This window comes from Anas platyrhynchos, chromosome 4, assembly GCF_047663525.1.
Source record: "Anas platyrhynchos isolate ZD024472 breed Pekin duck chromosome 4, IASCAAS_PekinDuck_T2T, whole genome shotgun sequence".
Taxonomy (NCBI): domain Eukaryota; kingdom Metazoa; phylum Chordata; class Aves; order Anseriformes; family Anatidae; genus Anas; species Anas platyrhynchos.
The window spans coordinates 39,192,620-39,209,189 of NC_092590.1; the positions used below are offsets into that span (position 1 = coordinate 39,192,620).

The 16,570-nt window shown below is 37.4% G+C and overlaps 1 protein-coding gene across 19 annotated transcripts in view; it reads left to right on the plus strand.

Moving 5' to 3' along the window:
- Positions 1–16,570, plus strand: part of INPP4B (inositol polyphosphate-4-phosphatase type II B) — a 359,615-nt gene that overhangs the window by 176,743 nt on the left and 166,302 nt on the right. For 13 of the 19 annotated variants that reach the window (XR_011808668.1, XM_072036748.1, XM_072036745.1 and 10 more), the window contains 5 exons: positions 1,494–1,544; positions 4,868–4,947; positions 12,885–12,996; positions 13,311–13,421; positions 15,495–15,567. Coding sequence is in view for 18 of the 19 variants with exons in the window: in XM_072036748.1 (XP_071892849.1) it covers positions 1,494–1,544; positions 4,868–4,947; positions 12,885–12,996; positions 13,311–13,421; positions 15,495–15,567 (427 nt within the window). In the remaining variant the exon portion in view is untranslated. The remainder of the gene's footprint in view (positions 1–1,493; positions 1,545–4,867; positions 4,948–12,884; positions 12,997–13,310; positions 13,422–15,494; positions 15,568–16,570) is intronic. The other 6 variants (XM_072036752.1, XM_072036761.1, XM_072036755.1 and 3 more) reach the window with 1 other exon arrangement.

A 16,570-nucleotide genomic window follows, 5' to 3' on the forward strand; every position in this document is an offset into this window, starting at 1 on the left:
TCTGACTCCATGCTCTGCAGAGTCATCATCTAACCTTGCCTGGGAAAAGTGTCCAACTGCATGCAGGTATGCTGGCCCTTCTGCTTGACCCTTCCAGGTGGACAAACAGCTTAAGTTGTCCCTTGGTATAGAGCAAATCATACCAGCTTTCTATGGAGTTGTGGTCATTGTGTTGGAAGAATTCAGTGCTTGCCTTCTGTGCAAAAGGGGCTATGAGGGAAAGAAGGGTGCTGGTGGTCACTGCCAGGTGACAAGATGGTAAAATCATCTGCATGTGTGTTTTTACACCACTGCCAGAGTTGTACTGAGGGAGTGAAATTGTGAATGCTTTCTTGGAAAGCTCTAGTTTGAAGGAGTTAAAGTCAATTTTTCTGTGACTGCTTTCAGTAGCCTTTTACCACATGCTTAGCCTCATGTGGAAAATATCTGGGCGTTGTGCTGTCAGGATAGGGCATTTGAGCAGCCTGCTGCAGTAGGTACTGGGAACTCATTGAAAGCCAGAGGGGATTTGATGCAGTAAACCTGGTGTAACTGAGAAAAGGATCTAGCATTATTTCTCAGCAAAACTCATGTGGCTTGTGAACGCAGCCTTCAATCACAAACTGAAATGCAGAGGCTTTAATTAAGGGCAGATGCAAAAGTTTCACAAACGATAATGATTCGGTCTTTTGAATGCTTGGCAGTATGTGTGGATGTGACACTGCTGTGAATGACCAAAAGAAGTGTTCTTTAGATAAAGCTGCTTTATATGATGAAAAAGGACAGTTAATTAAAGCTGAATTTAGCATTTATGCCTAGAGAAATTTGACACTTAGATATGTATTTAAGAACACTAGAAACTACGTATATAAGATACAGTTTTTAAAAACAAAATAATAAAAAATGAATATGTGAAATGAGCATCCACTTTAGCACACTAGTGTTTTTCCTGGTGTTATAAGCTGTGGTATACATGTATACACCAGTTATGCTGTTTTACAAAGTAAATCACTAGTATAAATACTCGTAAATGTTATGAATTTCACCTAAGTTACAAGTTGTATTTCTTGCTTGATTTTTGATCTCTTCATACATCTCTTGTCTCCCAAGGTAAGACTAGAACATGTTACTCCAGGAAGTTGAGTCTTTCCCGTTTCTGAATAAATGCAGCATTCAAAGCTTTGTGTTTTGCTCAGGAAAACCTAAAATACATAATGAAAAAACAGAAGTTGTAGTAAAATAATGGATGTCTGAGATTAAAGTCAAAAAAAGGGAAGTTCAAAATGATAAATTGATAATGATGAGAGACTGTACTCTTTCTCCAAAGAAACCAGAAAATGTTGTGGTTAAATTATTAATTAAATGTTATTCAATTATACATGCATACATATTTCCCTTTATAATCAGCTTTTAAATATAGAAAAATATAAGGAAAAAATATATGGGCACTTCTCTCATTATAGGAAAGTGACAACAAAATTAATGTTTGGCTTGCCTTTTTTCTCTCCTTTCAGGTCCGCACCAGTGTCCTACCTGATCACAAGGAGCCCAGAGCTGATGTTGGAGTAAGCAATTTTTTCATTGATGGATTTTTTTCACCTCATCAGCAGACATATTCACCAAACAAGAGATATGGCACTCTGCCTAAACAGGAGCTGGCAAGCTAGTTTTTTTATTATTTTTTTTTTTTCCTGTTTTAATAGCACAAGTTGGGTTAAAAAAGAGTCAAGGCAGGAGTTAACAGGCTTGGGGATTGCTGTCACCCCGTTCATTTATTTATTGAAAACCATTTTCAGCTGAAATTTACCTGAGGCAAACACAACTATCTAGACTTCTTGCTACTGCCATGCAAGTAGCAAGATCTGGATTGAGAGCATGGAGTTACATTATCTCAATGAGGCTGACCTGGTGCTTTCTCCTTTTCATGTGCAGAGTATAAATAGTTCTGCTGTAGGAGTTGCCTTTGGGTTCAGATGAAGAAATGGCACTGATGGTAGATAGCGAGTTCAGTTTTCTATGTGTCTGGGCTGATTTTGGCAAAGGTATTGGGATATCTTTTCTGTATCTTAGGCTAGAGCTTCCCAAGTAATATGGAGGCTGCATGGGACAGCGAAACATTAGTCCTCTACAGCTGAATAAAAGACTAAACAAGATCTGGGATTTTGGAAATATTAATCTAAGGTTCTGACTTGCCTGCATTACCAGGGCTTCCTTGGCATAGTTTCCAGCATTTCAACTAGTGTTTGAAAAATCTGTAACTTGTCAGTGTTCAATCTTAATGAAATAATCAATGTGTTCCATCTTTTCCTACACCTATTACAGGGACTTTTCTCTTTGGCTAGGCAAGATTATTAACCAAACTAGTCAAGGCTCATATCCTCACATTTATAATCGTAAGTACTCTACTAGCAAAATTACAGAGGAACATTGCTCTGTAATTAGCATTACAGCAGCCATTCTATTTTAAGTCTAATTTTAAAGCCTTTCCGAGTTACACATGCGAAGTTTGATTGGTTTGTAGACTGCCAGTTCAGGCCCTAGGGTATACCATCTATCTCTAAATCAGTTCAGAGAAAGTAATATCCAGCATCATTTGAAATTAGAACCCTTAAACATAAGCATGGCTGTCTGCATTTAGGTCATGGGATCATTCTCAATTGTATTTAATTTTGCAAATAATTCCTAATTGCATTGTCAGGTTAAGAAAGTTTTATTCTAAATGAGCATAAGAATATGAAACAAGCGAGTTAGTGGAATTTTTTAAGCTCATAAAATTATTCAGTTTTAATTTTAAGCCCCTGAAGAACTATGTGTGACACTCAGAGATGGTTAGTGGGTACACTGACCAAAGCTTCAAGATCACAGATAAGAGCTGTGTCATCACCTCTTAGCCCTGATCATGTGGGGACTCCTACTTTGGGTTCTGAAATGGATGTATAGTTCTATTTTACTGCAGAGAGAAGCCCCAAGCCTTTATCAGTTTCATTCCAAATATCCCTCTACCTCTTTCCAAGTGATAAGGTTGTGGCTGCGAGCACTCAGCTGCTTTGAAATATCCAATGAAGGCTGCTATGTAGTTGTGCTGCAGAAAATATTCTTTTCGGGATAAGAAGGATGTTCTCTTGTAACATGAAAAACCTGAGCTAACCATGCCCCTGTAGAGTTTCGGTTAAAAAAAAAAAAAATAAATAAAAAATAAAAAAAAGCTGTCATGTTGACTGATCTAAAGGAAGATGTTTGTGTGTTCACTCTAGCAAGTGTGCATCTCAGTGTGAGTCACACCTAGACAAGTACATGCTTCACTTTGGCAGTGAAAACTAACCATGATCTTTGCTTGTATGACTGTTGTTTTTCTCTGGGTATTTCATATAGGCTTTTTTGTTTCCTTACTTCCTGTTCAGTACTTCCCAAATCTGCTGCTTTCCCAGGCTTCCCTAGACTCTCAGCTTGCATCTTTTTTTCTTCTGCTGCCTAAGTGCCAACCAAAACACAGGAAATCAATTATCTATTTTTAAGCCTGCATTTTAGTTAGGAATGAGCCATAGCGGATAACATATCTTACCAAGTTGAAGACCAGTGTTGTGGCTTACCTAAATTGAGGATTATGATTTGAACTGTACATTTTATATGCACAAAAACCTATCTTGCTGTAGACATTTATTGCCGGTATGCAAGTATACAATATCCAGCTGGCCTTCCTGAAAGAAAGCAGCTGCAGGTTTGTTTGTTTTCTTTTGTTTTACCAAAAGATGTTGTTTCTTAGTAGCTACAAATTCTGTTCTCTTTTTCTCCAAAGGTAGCAGTTGTTTTTTGCATGCATCATGTTGATTTCACATGAACGCAACTTTATTCTGCTTGAATTTGGATACCTAAGACTATATATAATTTACCATGGAATTTTATTTTGATTGCGATTCCAACAGTAAAATCAGTGTAACATAATAAACAAAAACTTTGTTTCTTAATGTTCTCTTGCAAAAATTCAGCATAACCTTATGATCTTAATATTATTTGCTGTGAATAGATTATAATTAGTTGTATATTAAAAAAAAATTATGCCTAGAAGGTGGCTGTGGACAGTTTTTTCCATTTTTCCCAAGGCAAGATGAATACTGTCGGACAAACTGACCAAATGAGACTTTAGCAATATGCAGTGAAGTATGAGCAAGGATGAAAAGTAATAAAGGAAAAGATGAGTGTTTTCTTCCTTGCACTGTATTCCTGATGGTGTGTGAAGGTGATTTTGATGCAAGGAATAGATATAGTGTAGTAGCTTAACTTATCTTTAGAAATTCTAATTGCATTAGCACATTGCTCTATACTCATATTGCAATGAATAGGTCCACCCTAGAATGGAAGCAAATGCTACTATAAACTACAGCAGTATAACATTTCTGTTGATAACCTGGCCCTGAACTCTGTGTAAAAGTAGCTTCATAGCCAAATACATCTGCATTTGGAACATATAGATGCTAGTGCCTTGGGAAAAAAACAGCAAGAACAACGTTGGTAAAACACTGAAAATTTATCATTCCTTGTAATGTAGAAATTTGAAATATAGGAATAGAGAAAGAAGATGCAAAATGCAAATGCTGATACTGAATGAAAACTTTACTGCAGCTGTACACTTTGCAGCCTATTATTTTTAAGGTTGTCAGACAGGTTTTAACAAAAGAGAGAGGTTCCTGCCCATAAAACCAGTATTGAACAACTTAATGATGATAGCGTTACAGTTGTGTACCACATTTCTACCAGATAATGTGTCAAACTAGTATGTTGGACTGTAGTATTTTTTCTTGGTAGCAAGTAAGATTTCAAGGCGCATGGCCAAAAAAATAACAAAACTTCAAAAATCAATAAATCTTGTCTTTTCTGCTTTATTTTGTAGCGAAGCTTCCTGGGCTGTGCAACTTTTAGAGTAGGAGACTTGGTGAAGTCAAAGGAGCAACAGCTGACCCTTACCCTCAGGTAAGCATTTTTATCTGTAGTAAACCATGTCAGGTTAATAATCCCATGGCATTTGTTGATTCCTGCTCGACTGTATTTGAAACTCCATATTACCTTAGGTATATTAGATATCAACTTGAAGTGCTTCTGTTTCTGCCATGCACAAAGTCAAAATGAAATACCAATTATTTAAGCTGGAGTTTGCCGTGTGTCAGATTAGAGAAGGTTAGTAATTCTGTGGTATAACCTATGGAAGAATTGCAGCGAACTTGAGGTAGTGGGTTTGTTTCCAAGTCTCTTATTAGAAAGCAGTGTAAGGTTCTCAGTTTCATTTCGTGTCTGTCTTAAAGAATTAATATTGTACACTTGGCTGGTTTGGCTGTGAAGCATACTTAAAGACAGTGGACATAATGAGTTAAGACTTCTCTTGTGAAATCAATGCTGTCTGCTAACCTCATCATTACATGCAGCCCAACTCAGATGTCAGTGGGGTTCGATGTACAACTCTGTTCAGTGACACAGGGCACAGATCTGTAGGAGAGTCAGGTATAGTGTTTGAAATCTAGTTTTGTGCTGAACAGGTATTTATTAAAGCTCTGCACTGAAGAGTTCAGTTTTCACCTCTGATACTGATTTATGGCTGTAAGATAAATCAAGATATAAATCAAGATATAAATCAAAACCCTTTTAAGGTTAGAGGACACATTTTAGATTGTGATTTTTCTTAAGAAATTCATTGGACTGTGTAAAATGCAGAGATGGTGTTGAGCTGATTTTTGCAAACCCGCTGGAGGTTTATTTGGGATTACTAAGTATGGCAGAGCTAAAACTTGCAGAGCTAGTGCCCAAACTCTGTTTCTACATGAGCAGAATTTTCAGAGTGAGAAGTTCTGACAAGGAAAACTGCAAGATGTGCAGCATGTGCAACATGATCTGGCATCTTTCGGAGTATGTTCTGCCTGGGATAACGCACATGGGTACTGTTTAGAAAAAAGAAAGGTTCATCCTACGTGCATGAGTTGAACATCAAGCAAGCCTTGATTTGGCTGGGAGTCTAAATTATGACCTGTTCAGTGATGATGATGTACTTCCATTATCTCGAGGACACTACATTTTTTTGAAAGGAAACCTGTTGAAATATTTTGGTTTTATTACCATAGCAGCCTTCAAACTGTAATAGCAGCTTTTCTACTATAACAGTAGTAATCACATACATGTATGTAGTTTAGAGGCAAAGTTAACAAAATGCCTTTATTTTAGCTTCACCCAAACACAGAAAATGCCATTATTACCAATAGGATATTTTTTTTTCTTAAGTAGAAAACAGGATCAGATAAAATGTGAATTTACTACTCTCTATGGAAATGTTTTGGTAGATAAATCTAAGTTCATGTTGTAAGAGCCTATTTTTACAGAATTTCAAATTCTCAGTTTTGGGGGGACAAATTTTGCTTGCCTCTGTAATTGGTATATTGAAACCTTGACCTGAAAGAATGCCTTGGACAGGAGCCATAATAAGTGACTATGCAGTCAAATGTAAAATCAAAAGAATGTAAAATTTCAGAAGCTGAGAACATTGTATAGCCTACCTATCTAATACGCAAACCAAAAGTTCAGATAACTAATGAACAATAAATGACAGCTTGCCAGCCTTGTTTCAATTGAACCTCTGAGCCTTTTCAGGTTTGCTTTTAAATAATATTTTGTCTTGTTTGTCCACTTTGTGCAGCTAATACTAAAAGACAAATGTTATAACAACTCTAATATTGTGGATATATTATGTGATAGTCTTCAGTTGGTTTAATTTATTTATTTATGTTAAAAAAATATATTCCTAACCTTTTAAATATTGGATTGTTTCCTGGTTATGACTATTCAACAGCACAAAAGATGCAAATGATCTGCCTGTCTTCGATGGCATTTTATCCAGAGCAGTTTAGTAATCAGAACTTGTTTTCCTCCCATTGTTCTCTTGTATTCGTATCTGTTAGAAGGATGGGAGATATACAGAGGGCCTTGTCAGAGAATGCAATTTTATTTAATTTTTGTTGATACACTTTGGATGGGAGTTTGCCAGGGAGTTCCTGTGATTTAATATTGCTATTTTGTTAGATCTGAAATACAGATTTAAGAATCTGGAAATAACTGTGTCCTTTAGATATTGGTCTAATTAGAGAAGCTGGTTATATTTTGACTATTTTTATTCCTTTTTAGTGTCATGCTCATTTATTGTGTCTTGCATTTGTCTTTCGGAGGTACAACGTTAGCAATATAGAAGTGTTTTTAAAGGAGTATTCTTGTATTTTGGCAATTATTTTCTGGAGGCTTTTTTTGGAGGGCTGGCAGAGATCTATAATTCTATATAAGAAATCATAGAATCATATAGGATATATTTATATACACAACGTGTGTTATATGTATATATTTATTTCTATATATAACATAATTGTGTGGTGGTGTGTGTGGTGTAGGTTGTTTTGTGCTGTTGGGGTGGGGTGTAAGGTCTTTTGTATAGGGCTAGTGATTAGTACATCCATTAGCTGCTTCCCACGTGGTGGTAGTTTGTCCTGTTTCCAGGAAGGTCAATTTTAGCTCAGGTGATTTGGGTATGATTTCCAGTAAATTAATATGTAAGAAGCAGCAAGCTTGGCAAAAGATGATAGTGCTCTTTTATGTTCTGTGAAATTAAGGTCCATCTGTCTGAGATGTTCCTCGTAGTAGGCAGTGTGAAAGAAGTAGGCCACTTCACTGTGAAATTAGGGTTAATTCTTTCCGTTCCTGTAAGCAGAGCCTTATAACAATGATTTCAACTCTACAAAGCCAGGAACTGGGATGGGGTGCATCAGTTACAAAAATTATCTGAGCAAATGTGGCCATGGATGTCTGTCAGTCCTGTATTCTCTGGCCTTTCCTTACATACATGACTGATTGTACTTTTATGGAGGTTCTTTTTTGTCTATGCCATGGTAACTTTCAAAAGTTCCAAACCTTTCAATGGTGTGCAAATTGAAATCATTAAAACAAGGGGCAGCATAGTCTTGTTCTCCATCCCCCCACCGGCCACTTTTCTGACTTGTCTCCTGACAGGAACAGCATCCAGACTTCTGGGTTTTCTGTTGAATTAATGAAAGTATTGATCCAGCAGATGTGTAGAAGTATCTTGTGCTTTGTTGTTTGTTCAGAACTCTTTTTTGGTTGCAATTGTGTTTGTCAGGCAATCAAAATGTTTGTTTATTCTGTGTTGCTTTGACCTCTTGGACAATGTCTATTTGTCTTTCAGTCTGCTTTATTTTAGCTGTTGTATTTCATTAATCTTGGGCAGGACTAAACCCATTTCCTTTCAATAAAGGAGATAAGCTATCTGTTTCTTGAAAAGTTGGGCAAAATAATCCTGACACACCATATAAAAGAGAAAAACAAAGTACCCCAAGCTTTTCCTCCCCCTCATAACACTGCCCCTCAAATGTCCTGTAGTTCAGTGGGCCAGCAGACATGTAACTACTCTTGAAGAGGAGTTAGATTCACCGTGTTGGATTAACTAAGTAAGGTTTGAAAGCAGCTCTGTCATTTCTGCAGTGGTTTAAATATATATAACTTCCTTGGGAAATAATTACTATAGAATACGATATATTTAGCTGCTTTTCTCTATTAAAATTCAGTATGAGCCTGTCTGCAACTACCTGGTCTCCTTCCTGAAACCATTTCTTGGCTGCTTTGTGTCACGTCATCCACCCCAGGAAGCAGACTCGACTTTTATAAGCCAGGCAAATCTCCCAGAGAGTTGAGGGAAAACTTGTTTTGACATGAAGCTTAATCAACATTTCACTGAAATCATGAAAATGGAGAGCTGATTGAACATCACAAAACTTTATTTATCTGAGAGTTTTACAAAATGTTATTTACCAGTGGACATGTTTAAATCAATATTGGTTGAGATAGGCTTTATTGTGGTTTTGCAGAATAAACAAAAGCAGCAACATTTCTATACAAGAACAGTAATTTTATGCTTACGTATTTCAAAATATATTGCATCTGTGGAGAAAATGGATTTTATGGTGGTATGTATGTTAGTTTGTGCTAATTTCATTTGTTGTGTATTATGCACTGGAGAATGGGGCTGCCTGATAGCCTGAAAATCATGCCGTTTGCTTTTCAGGCAGTCAGTCACTTTGTCATCTATAATTAACACTGTTATGCAAATACACAGTCTGCTTCTCTTTTTCTTTGTGTTCTTAAGCCATTTTTTGGGAAGAAAGGTATAGCCATGGGAACCAATTAGCAGGCCTAAATTTACATGCTCAATACACAGTAATGAGACTCGATGAGTACTGCATTGGAGGCGAACGACTGCTGTTCTCGGTCCATCTAACTCACCTGCTTTTCCACTGCTAGATTGTTAGTTTATTCCTCTCTGGATGCCCACATCAACCTTTTATCATCAGTAAGGTGGGCATGCACTTTTGTTGCTTGGGATGGTACTGGGTAGCTCTTTCTCTTGTATTTGAGGGAGCTGGTATTAACCTGGAGGTCCTTAGGGACTTGAGATGGTAAGCAAATCCATACATATGATAAACTTTAATATTAAAAGCGTTAGTAAGCAATTGTAGCTTTAAACCTGAGCTGATTTCAGGACAACTTCACAAATGTCTGGAATTGACTGAGTGAGCTGAATAGCAGTTGTTGCATTTAGCTCTGATGAAAGTATTTCATCAGAGAAATCCAAAAGAAAAGTATTTATTTAAGTTCAAAACCTGCAGTTTCACCTGGAACCACCTCCTCAAGGTTCGTGAGATGGAATTTCAGTGTAGATGGGTGTAGATTGTCACAGGACTGCAGCTGTGGCAGGTGAAGTGAGCACTGGGGGATGCAGGCAGGTTGGATTGAATGGTTACTATTAGACTGAAACATTGCCAGCTTTGCTGCTGAAGCCTGCATCCTCTGGTGTTGCATTCCAAGTCTGGTTTAGAAATCACTATTCTACCACCCTGTTTTTGATAATATTCCAAATGCAGATGCTCTGTGGACAAACATGGGGCAGTCGTCCCAAGCTGTGTTAAAAGAAATTAAAATCATTGCAAATTTTCCAGTTGCAGAAGCCAACTAGAGTTACTGCCAAATTTGGGCTTCTTGACATTGACAGGTATTTATTCTTACTGTTCTGTTCCCCATCCCCATGGTGTGTGTTAGTAAAGTTGTGATGCAGATTTGTCAAGGTGCCATCCTCGTTGTGCAATACTAAACTCCTGTGGGTCTGTACTGAATCTTGTCTTGTGACTATAAGTGTTCTGCTGCAGGGACAGTCTTCACTGCAGCGTGTCAGTGCAGAGTGCACTTCTCAGCTTTATTGTACAATAGCAAATAAGCTTTTTCTAACCTAATACGTTATGAAGTATCCTAAAGCCAGTTAATTATTTTCCTGATGCTCTGCTTGACAGTGTGTGTGCCTTCTCCTGTCTGTCCAAGCAAATGGCACAAAATATGTGTATCTAATGTGTTATACTGTTTGTTTTAGTGCAAAGTAAAATAATACAGTTTCCTATTTTATTTCAGTGTGGTCAGCGGGCTTCTTATTTTTCCCACTGCATCAATTCTGTTTCTCACTTTCAATTTTCTTTTAAACAAATTTTTAACCTCATGATGTTGTTGGAAGGTTTTACGTGTGTGACATGTCTGTTGTTTGAAGACTCATGTGCCAGTGGTATTTTAAATTCAGTGTGTGACACAGCTAATGATGGCTTGTCTCTGGACATTTATAGAGCTTTTTGTCGACTTGTGTGCCTCTAGCATCAAAAAGAAACTTGGTGAAGTTGTTTTTAATTGTGATTTTGTATTTCCATGTGGAAAGTTGACAGACATGAGGGAAGGAGTACAATTAAAATGCAACAGTCCTACTGTTCAGTTTTATTCTTTTCCATTGTCTGCTCCTGTAGTTGCTGCATGTTTTGGATTGTAATATTACATGTGTATTAAAACAGAACATGAGTGATTTTGAGAAGAAAATAATTGAAAAAATTGATATAAAGTGAAATTACATCCATTGTATTTCTTTCAACACGTATGGAGAAAGCTTCCCCTTGTGTGCTGCTTGTGCAGGCAAGCAATGCAGTGCTCACTGCCATGCAGGGGGCATGCTTCTAGTAGCAGCAAGGAGGGGATATTCAGTTTTCTAAAGAAAATGAGATGACTGAGAAAGTGTGACTAGAATTTCCATTTTTATTTTATTTAACTCAAACAACTTAGCTCATTGGCTTTTATCAGTTTATTTGCAAATTGAATACCTTTGTTGCTCAGTATTCACTTATACTCTTAATTTACACTGGTGTAAATTTGCATCAGGTCTGTTTTATCTAGGTCAGTGCCAGACTTGTAGGTCTCTTTGGCCATAGAAATCACGATTCCTAAAAAATGGAAGGGCAAAATTTTACTTCTGATGGTCAAGTGAATGCAAACTTTGTCCTTTCAGGAAACAGTCAAGTGCTGTTGCATATTTAAGGCAGCTTGGCAATGAGATCATCCACTTGACACTTCGATCAGGACACATTAAGCTGTTGAAAAATTGTCAGTCCTGTAGTCAAGCATTTGCTATGATTTTTAAATGTATGTATGATATGCTAACATCTCTTGTATTCTCTTTTTCCTTAGAAATGCTGTAGTCCATTTGCTGAGGTAGCCCAGTTTGCATGGTAGTTGTGACCTAGGAAGGAAAAAAATGAAGTGAAACCTCTATGTAGTAATTCAGGGGAACATTCTGAATTCAGAAGACACTTAAATTGCATTTTATATACTTCAGGATTAGTATGTACCTTTGCTCATAAACACCCTTTGGACATTGAACCTTTTTTCATTATTTTTCTTCTGTATACTTTGTTAATTAACAGAGGCTTCTTCTTGGGTTGCAGGGCTATCTGGAATTGGTTCATTTTGCATTCTTTCATTTTATTGTCACTAATGAATTTAGCTTACAGCAAATTAAGTAGTGACACATGTAAAGTATGGAGAATTATGTGTAATTTTCAAGCTTTTATGGAAGAACATATTCAAGCTGTGTACTTGCAAGATGAGTATATTTCACGGAGTCACACACTGAAATATAATGGCTTGTAACAAAATATAAATGTTGAAATTTGAAGCTTGGAGTAGCTATGCTTGGAGATTTTAATGTAGAAAAAGCAAGGTTTGAGTTGGCATCATAAATGTGTCCATGCCTGGAAAGACGGACGTATGTGCTTAACTTTAATCAGCCTAAAGAACTGGCTTCCTCTGACCTAATTTAGACCTTATTACAGCACACAAAAATAAAGTTGATGTAAAACTGTGGGAGCCCAGCCCAGAGACAGGGCTCTGCCACCTGGAGCAGTGTTAGGAGCACGTGCTGCAGGATAGCCCGTGCGTAACAGCTGGGCAAAGCTGAGGGGCAGCAGGTGTCAGCTCGTGTGCCCCGTGCTATGCCAGCAGCAGGGCTGCAGCTTGCAGGTTTCACCATTTTGCTGGGTGAAGTGTGGAGAACAACGGTTGGGGGATTTTTCTTTCCTTTACTGACATGACGCAAGGATTGTTTTCTGAAGGTCAGTAAGGGTATTTGTGTTGAAGTAGGGTTTATTTTCCTGCAGTGAGAGCTGTCCCAAGAATGTGGCAGTTACTGATGGAAATACACATCTAACATAACTCTTTCTGAAATTTTTTCTTGTTTGCCAGCTTCCTAGTACCTCTTCTGAGCATTTTCTGCCACCATTTTGAAGTTTCCAATTCTGTTTTATGATGAAAACTTCCCTTGTTTTAAGTCATGTGCAGTAAACATAATAAGCCTTATTTTTAATGTTTGCTTTATGGATGTAAATAATGAGTTAAGTACGGAACAGTAGCTATACAGAACAAAGAGGGAACTAAATGTTTACTGAAAATATTTTTATCGAAGAAATGAGATGCTGCAGATGACCTAATGTCAGATTTCTTTCCAGAACTTCTGATGGTGGGAAGACAGTTGGTACCATTGAAGTCAACCTTGTGAAGATGGGAGAGTTCGAAGATGGGGAAATGGACCACATCACAACGGATGCACAGGATCAAAAGGTAGCCACTCAGTTCATTGCGTAGAATTAATTAGAACGATTAGAGGTACCAGATGATGAAATCACTTATACCACATTGGGTTAAGTGGTTATTCAAAAATTTCTGGAATGAAGTCCTATGTACACTTCATCTCTATGAAGTAAAAATCCTTTTTCATGAAATGTGGAGAGTAATATTCTGTTATCAGTTTCCTAATCACTCCCCTTTTTTAGAAAAAGAGTTGATTTTGACCTCAGTTGACCCTATTTAATCACTCCTGATCAACAATTGTCCGTAGAGACGCCATAAATCTGATTTCTTTTTCCCTTGGACAGTTCCTCTGTTTTCTGCCCTTGAAGTCCTGTTCATGTGGATTTCTAAGTGCAACCTGTGCCCACAATACTGAAAACCTGGAAAGAATGACAGACAGGCGAGCCAAAGAAGAGGTGAATCCCCTTGCAAAGGGGCAGGTTCAGCTGTATTTTATGGGAGCACGTAGTGGTGGAGAAAATCAAGAGGGGTGGAGGGTGGCAGCAATGGTACTTAAGAGTGCTAGAACAGGGTAGTGTTGAATAGGGGGTGTATGCAGGTATTTTGAGCTGGTGGACTCGTGGTGAGGAGTAAGAGGAGGGACAAAAGGTTTTAGGGAAGAAATGGTGTCCACTTGGCAGGTCTTGCAGCCAGAAGTGGTGGAGATGCAAGATGGGGATGATATGTGGGATTTGGAGATATGTGGGAATGGATTTGGGAGGAATGGGGGATCCAAAGGAGGGGTGGAAAAGATGGATGACAAGAGGCTTGGGCTGGGGAAAGATTCATAAATGACCACTCTGAGTAACGTTATTGGGGTTTGAATGGTTTGTGATTAATAAGGTCTTTTTCTGAGGCCCTACTATGATGACAACTGAAATAACAGCTGCTGCCTCTGTCTGAAATACAGCTGTCTCTGAAGTTTCATTTTCACTGACAGAATTTTTGCAACACTAATATTATGATGTACTTCAGATGCTTCCCTTATTCTGCTCTTGATGGAGGAGAAAAAAACAACTAAGTTCAGATAATGCTGCAGGAGATGCAAAAACAAATACTCCTTATTTTTTTCTTTTTTGAGGTAACAAAAAATACTATGTTATAAATAATGTATATTTGAAGAGAAGGGCATTGTTCTCAGTATCTTTCCTGCTTAGCCAAAACAGTCTGCTTTTGGGCCAAACTCTAAGGATATATTTTACACTATTTTATTTGTATCCATCCTCATCAAAAGGTCCCAAAGCCTTTTTAAACCCATGGACTAGGGGGACCAATTCCAAAGCAGCCAAAAAAAACACTGAAATCTTTCTGGTTTTGTACTGTACAACCTCCGTAAGATATGCAAGACTAACTTTTTCTAGCCTTCTCTTTCATTTTTCTTCTATTTCAAAATGTGGAATGAGACTTCACACAATAATTTCAGATGTTATTAATGGTCTGTGTCTGTTCCGGGGTAGCCAGAAGGCTTTTAATAACACCTTTCTAATGCTTTTAATAGCACCTTTCTAAGGGGTTCTAATACTTGCATGAAAGAGTAACCTTGTGACAGCTGTATTTCTCGTAGTCTTTAAAGGATTCAATTTTTAGGAATTAGTTGTCATGGTGTTGCATCATGGAGCCCTAGTTTGTATGTTCGTAGTGAGGATGCAATCTATGAGTATATTCCCAAGAAGTAATTGCAAGAAGGTAGAGTTGCTGTATTACTTCAAAGAGAGAAGTTCTGCATTCCGTTTGTGAACTCATTAGATACACTGTGCCCTAGGGATTGCTCAGGGAGGAGTAAGCTGATAAGTCAATTCTACCTGAGATGTCAGCTGGTAGGGAGCACGTCATGTCTTCTCTTTGCTTCAAGCTCTGCAGCAGAACATCTAAAAAGAATTCTGCTACCTGATTTTCCTATCACCTTCATAAGCTTTTTTTTTTTCTTACTGGGGGAGGAACACAAAATATTCATCTTAGTACAGTTAGCATGTCTTCATACCAGTTGATTTCTCCAAAAACTTTAACTACTTCTACTTTATACACTAACCTAATCAAAGGAATCTTCTTCTAATTCACTTATATAACAGAGGACTTTAATTGTAAACCACAACCACATTTTAAAGTTTTCTTCTGGTTCCTACTTTTCCCTTGTTTAAAAATTCATGGAGTGCTTCCTGGCACTGTGCATGTGAAAAATGTCGTGTTGAAAGAAATCCCTCTGAAACCACAGAAGAAGTCAAATTATTTTAGCCTCTGCCATTGTTCTGGTAGGAAACCTTTTTGTTCTATTATGTAATAGCTGGTAATATTTTCTCACTTTCTCTGCAGTAGTTCTGATGCTGGTACAATATATTGGAACACAAATGTAAAAATAAAAATGTAAATGGCAATTACTGGCAGGGCTGGGAAATTATCAGTGTTGTTTTTTAGTCTGCCATTTATGAACTGCTTTAAATTTGCTTGTTATGCCAGAATGTGTAATGTATGTGGTTGTGTTTCACTTGTAGTGTGCATTGGTTCGTGAGTGTACAGCCCCTGAAGGCCTAAGTGGCAAAGACAACTTGCCTTCTTTAAATGCAGGTAAGTATTCTAACTTCTATTAGAGATGGCTGTCGGAATGCTCTATCAGGTCCTGAAAAAGTTGCAAAAATTTGTAGCAGAGCTCTTAAAAAGCTCTTCAAATCATGTAGAGATTCTTAATTTTAATTTTTTATACTTTTTTGACAGTATCATTTTGTTAAGAAATGTGAAAAAAAACTTTTTTTTTCAGTACGTCAATTATGCTTTCTGAAATGCTACTGAAATCTCCCACTCCGGCATCTTTACAATTCAGTAATTTTTCAAGATTGTCTGTGACTTCAGTGGGCATGGAATTAACCTCATAAGTTTATGTCATGTCATTGCTTGATGTCCTGTTAAAATAATTATGTGCCATTTGCAATTGAATACCCTGGAGAATTAATCTTTCTCATAGCTGATGCCACGGCAATTTCAGTTCGATCTGAAAGCTGTCTGTCCTAAAACTAAGGAAGTTGTTGGCAAGTCATTCTCAATTCTAAGTCAGCTCTGGCTTGAGTGTACAGTGCTGAACTAGAACAATTTCTCTTTCAATATACTGAGAAATATTACATGCTGATATGCTGCACTGTAAAAGTTTTATTAGCTCGAGTTTATGGATCTCCATTGCTCTACAGTAAGAATGTCACAGATAAGTTATATGGGTCATCAGAAACCACTGCGCTGTCAAGTATTCGGTGTGTTTGCTTCATGCAGTTGAAGGGAAATGTTACTGAAGTTTTAAAACCTTTTAAAACCTTTATTGAAACTTTTTCATATTACTTCATTGGCAGGACTGGAGACTTAGTAGTCAAGATTTGCAGTCTGAAGGAAGCGCTAGAAACCTACAGAATTAATTTTCTTATGCATGTGTAAAAGCTGTATTTTCCTGTGATTTGTTGAGAATAGATCAGAAGCAGGGAAAAACACCTATTTCAGAATGGCCATTTCTTTTTACTGCTTCAATGAGAGACTAGAAATGTCTGTGGAGAACTTTTTAATTGATTGAACTACATCTCGTTCTGGA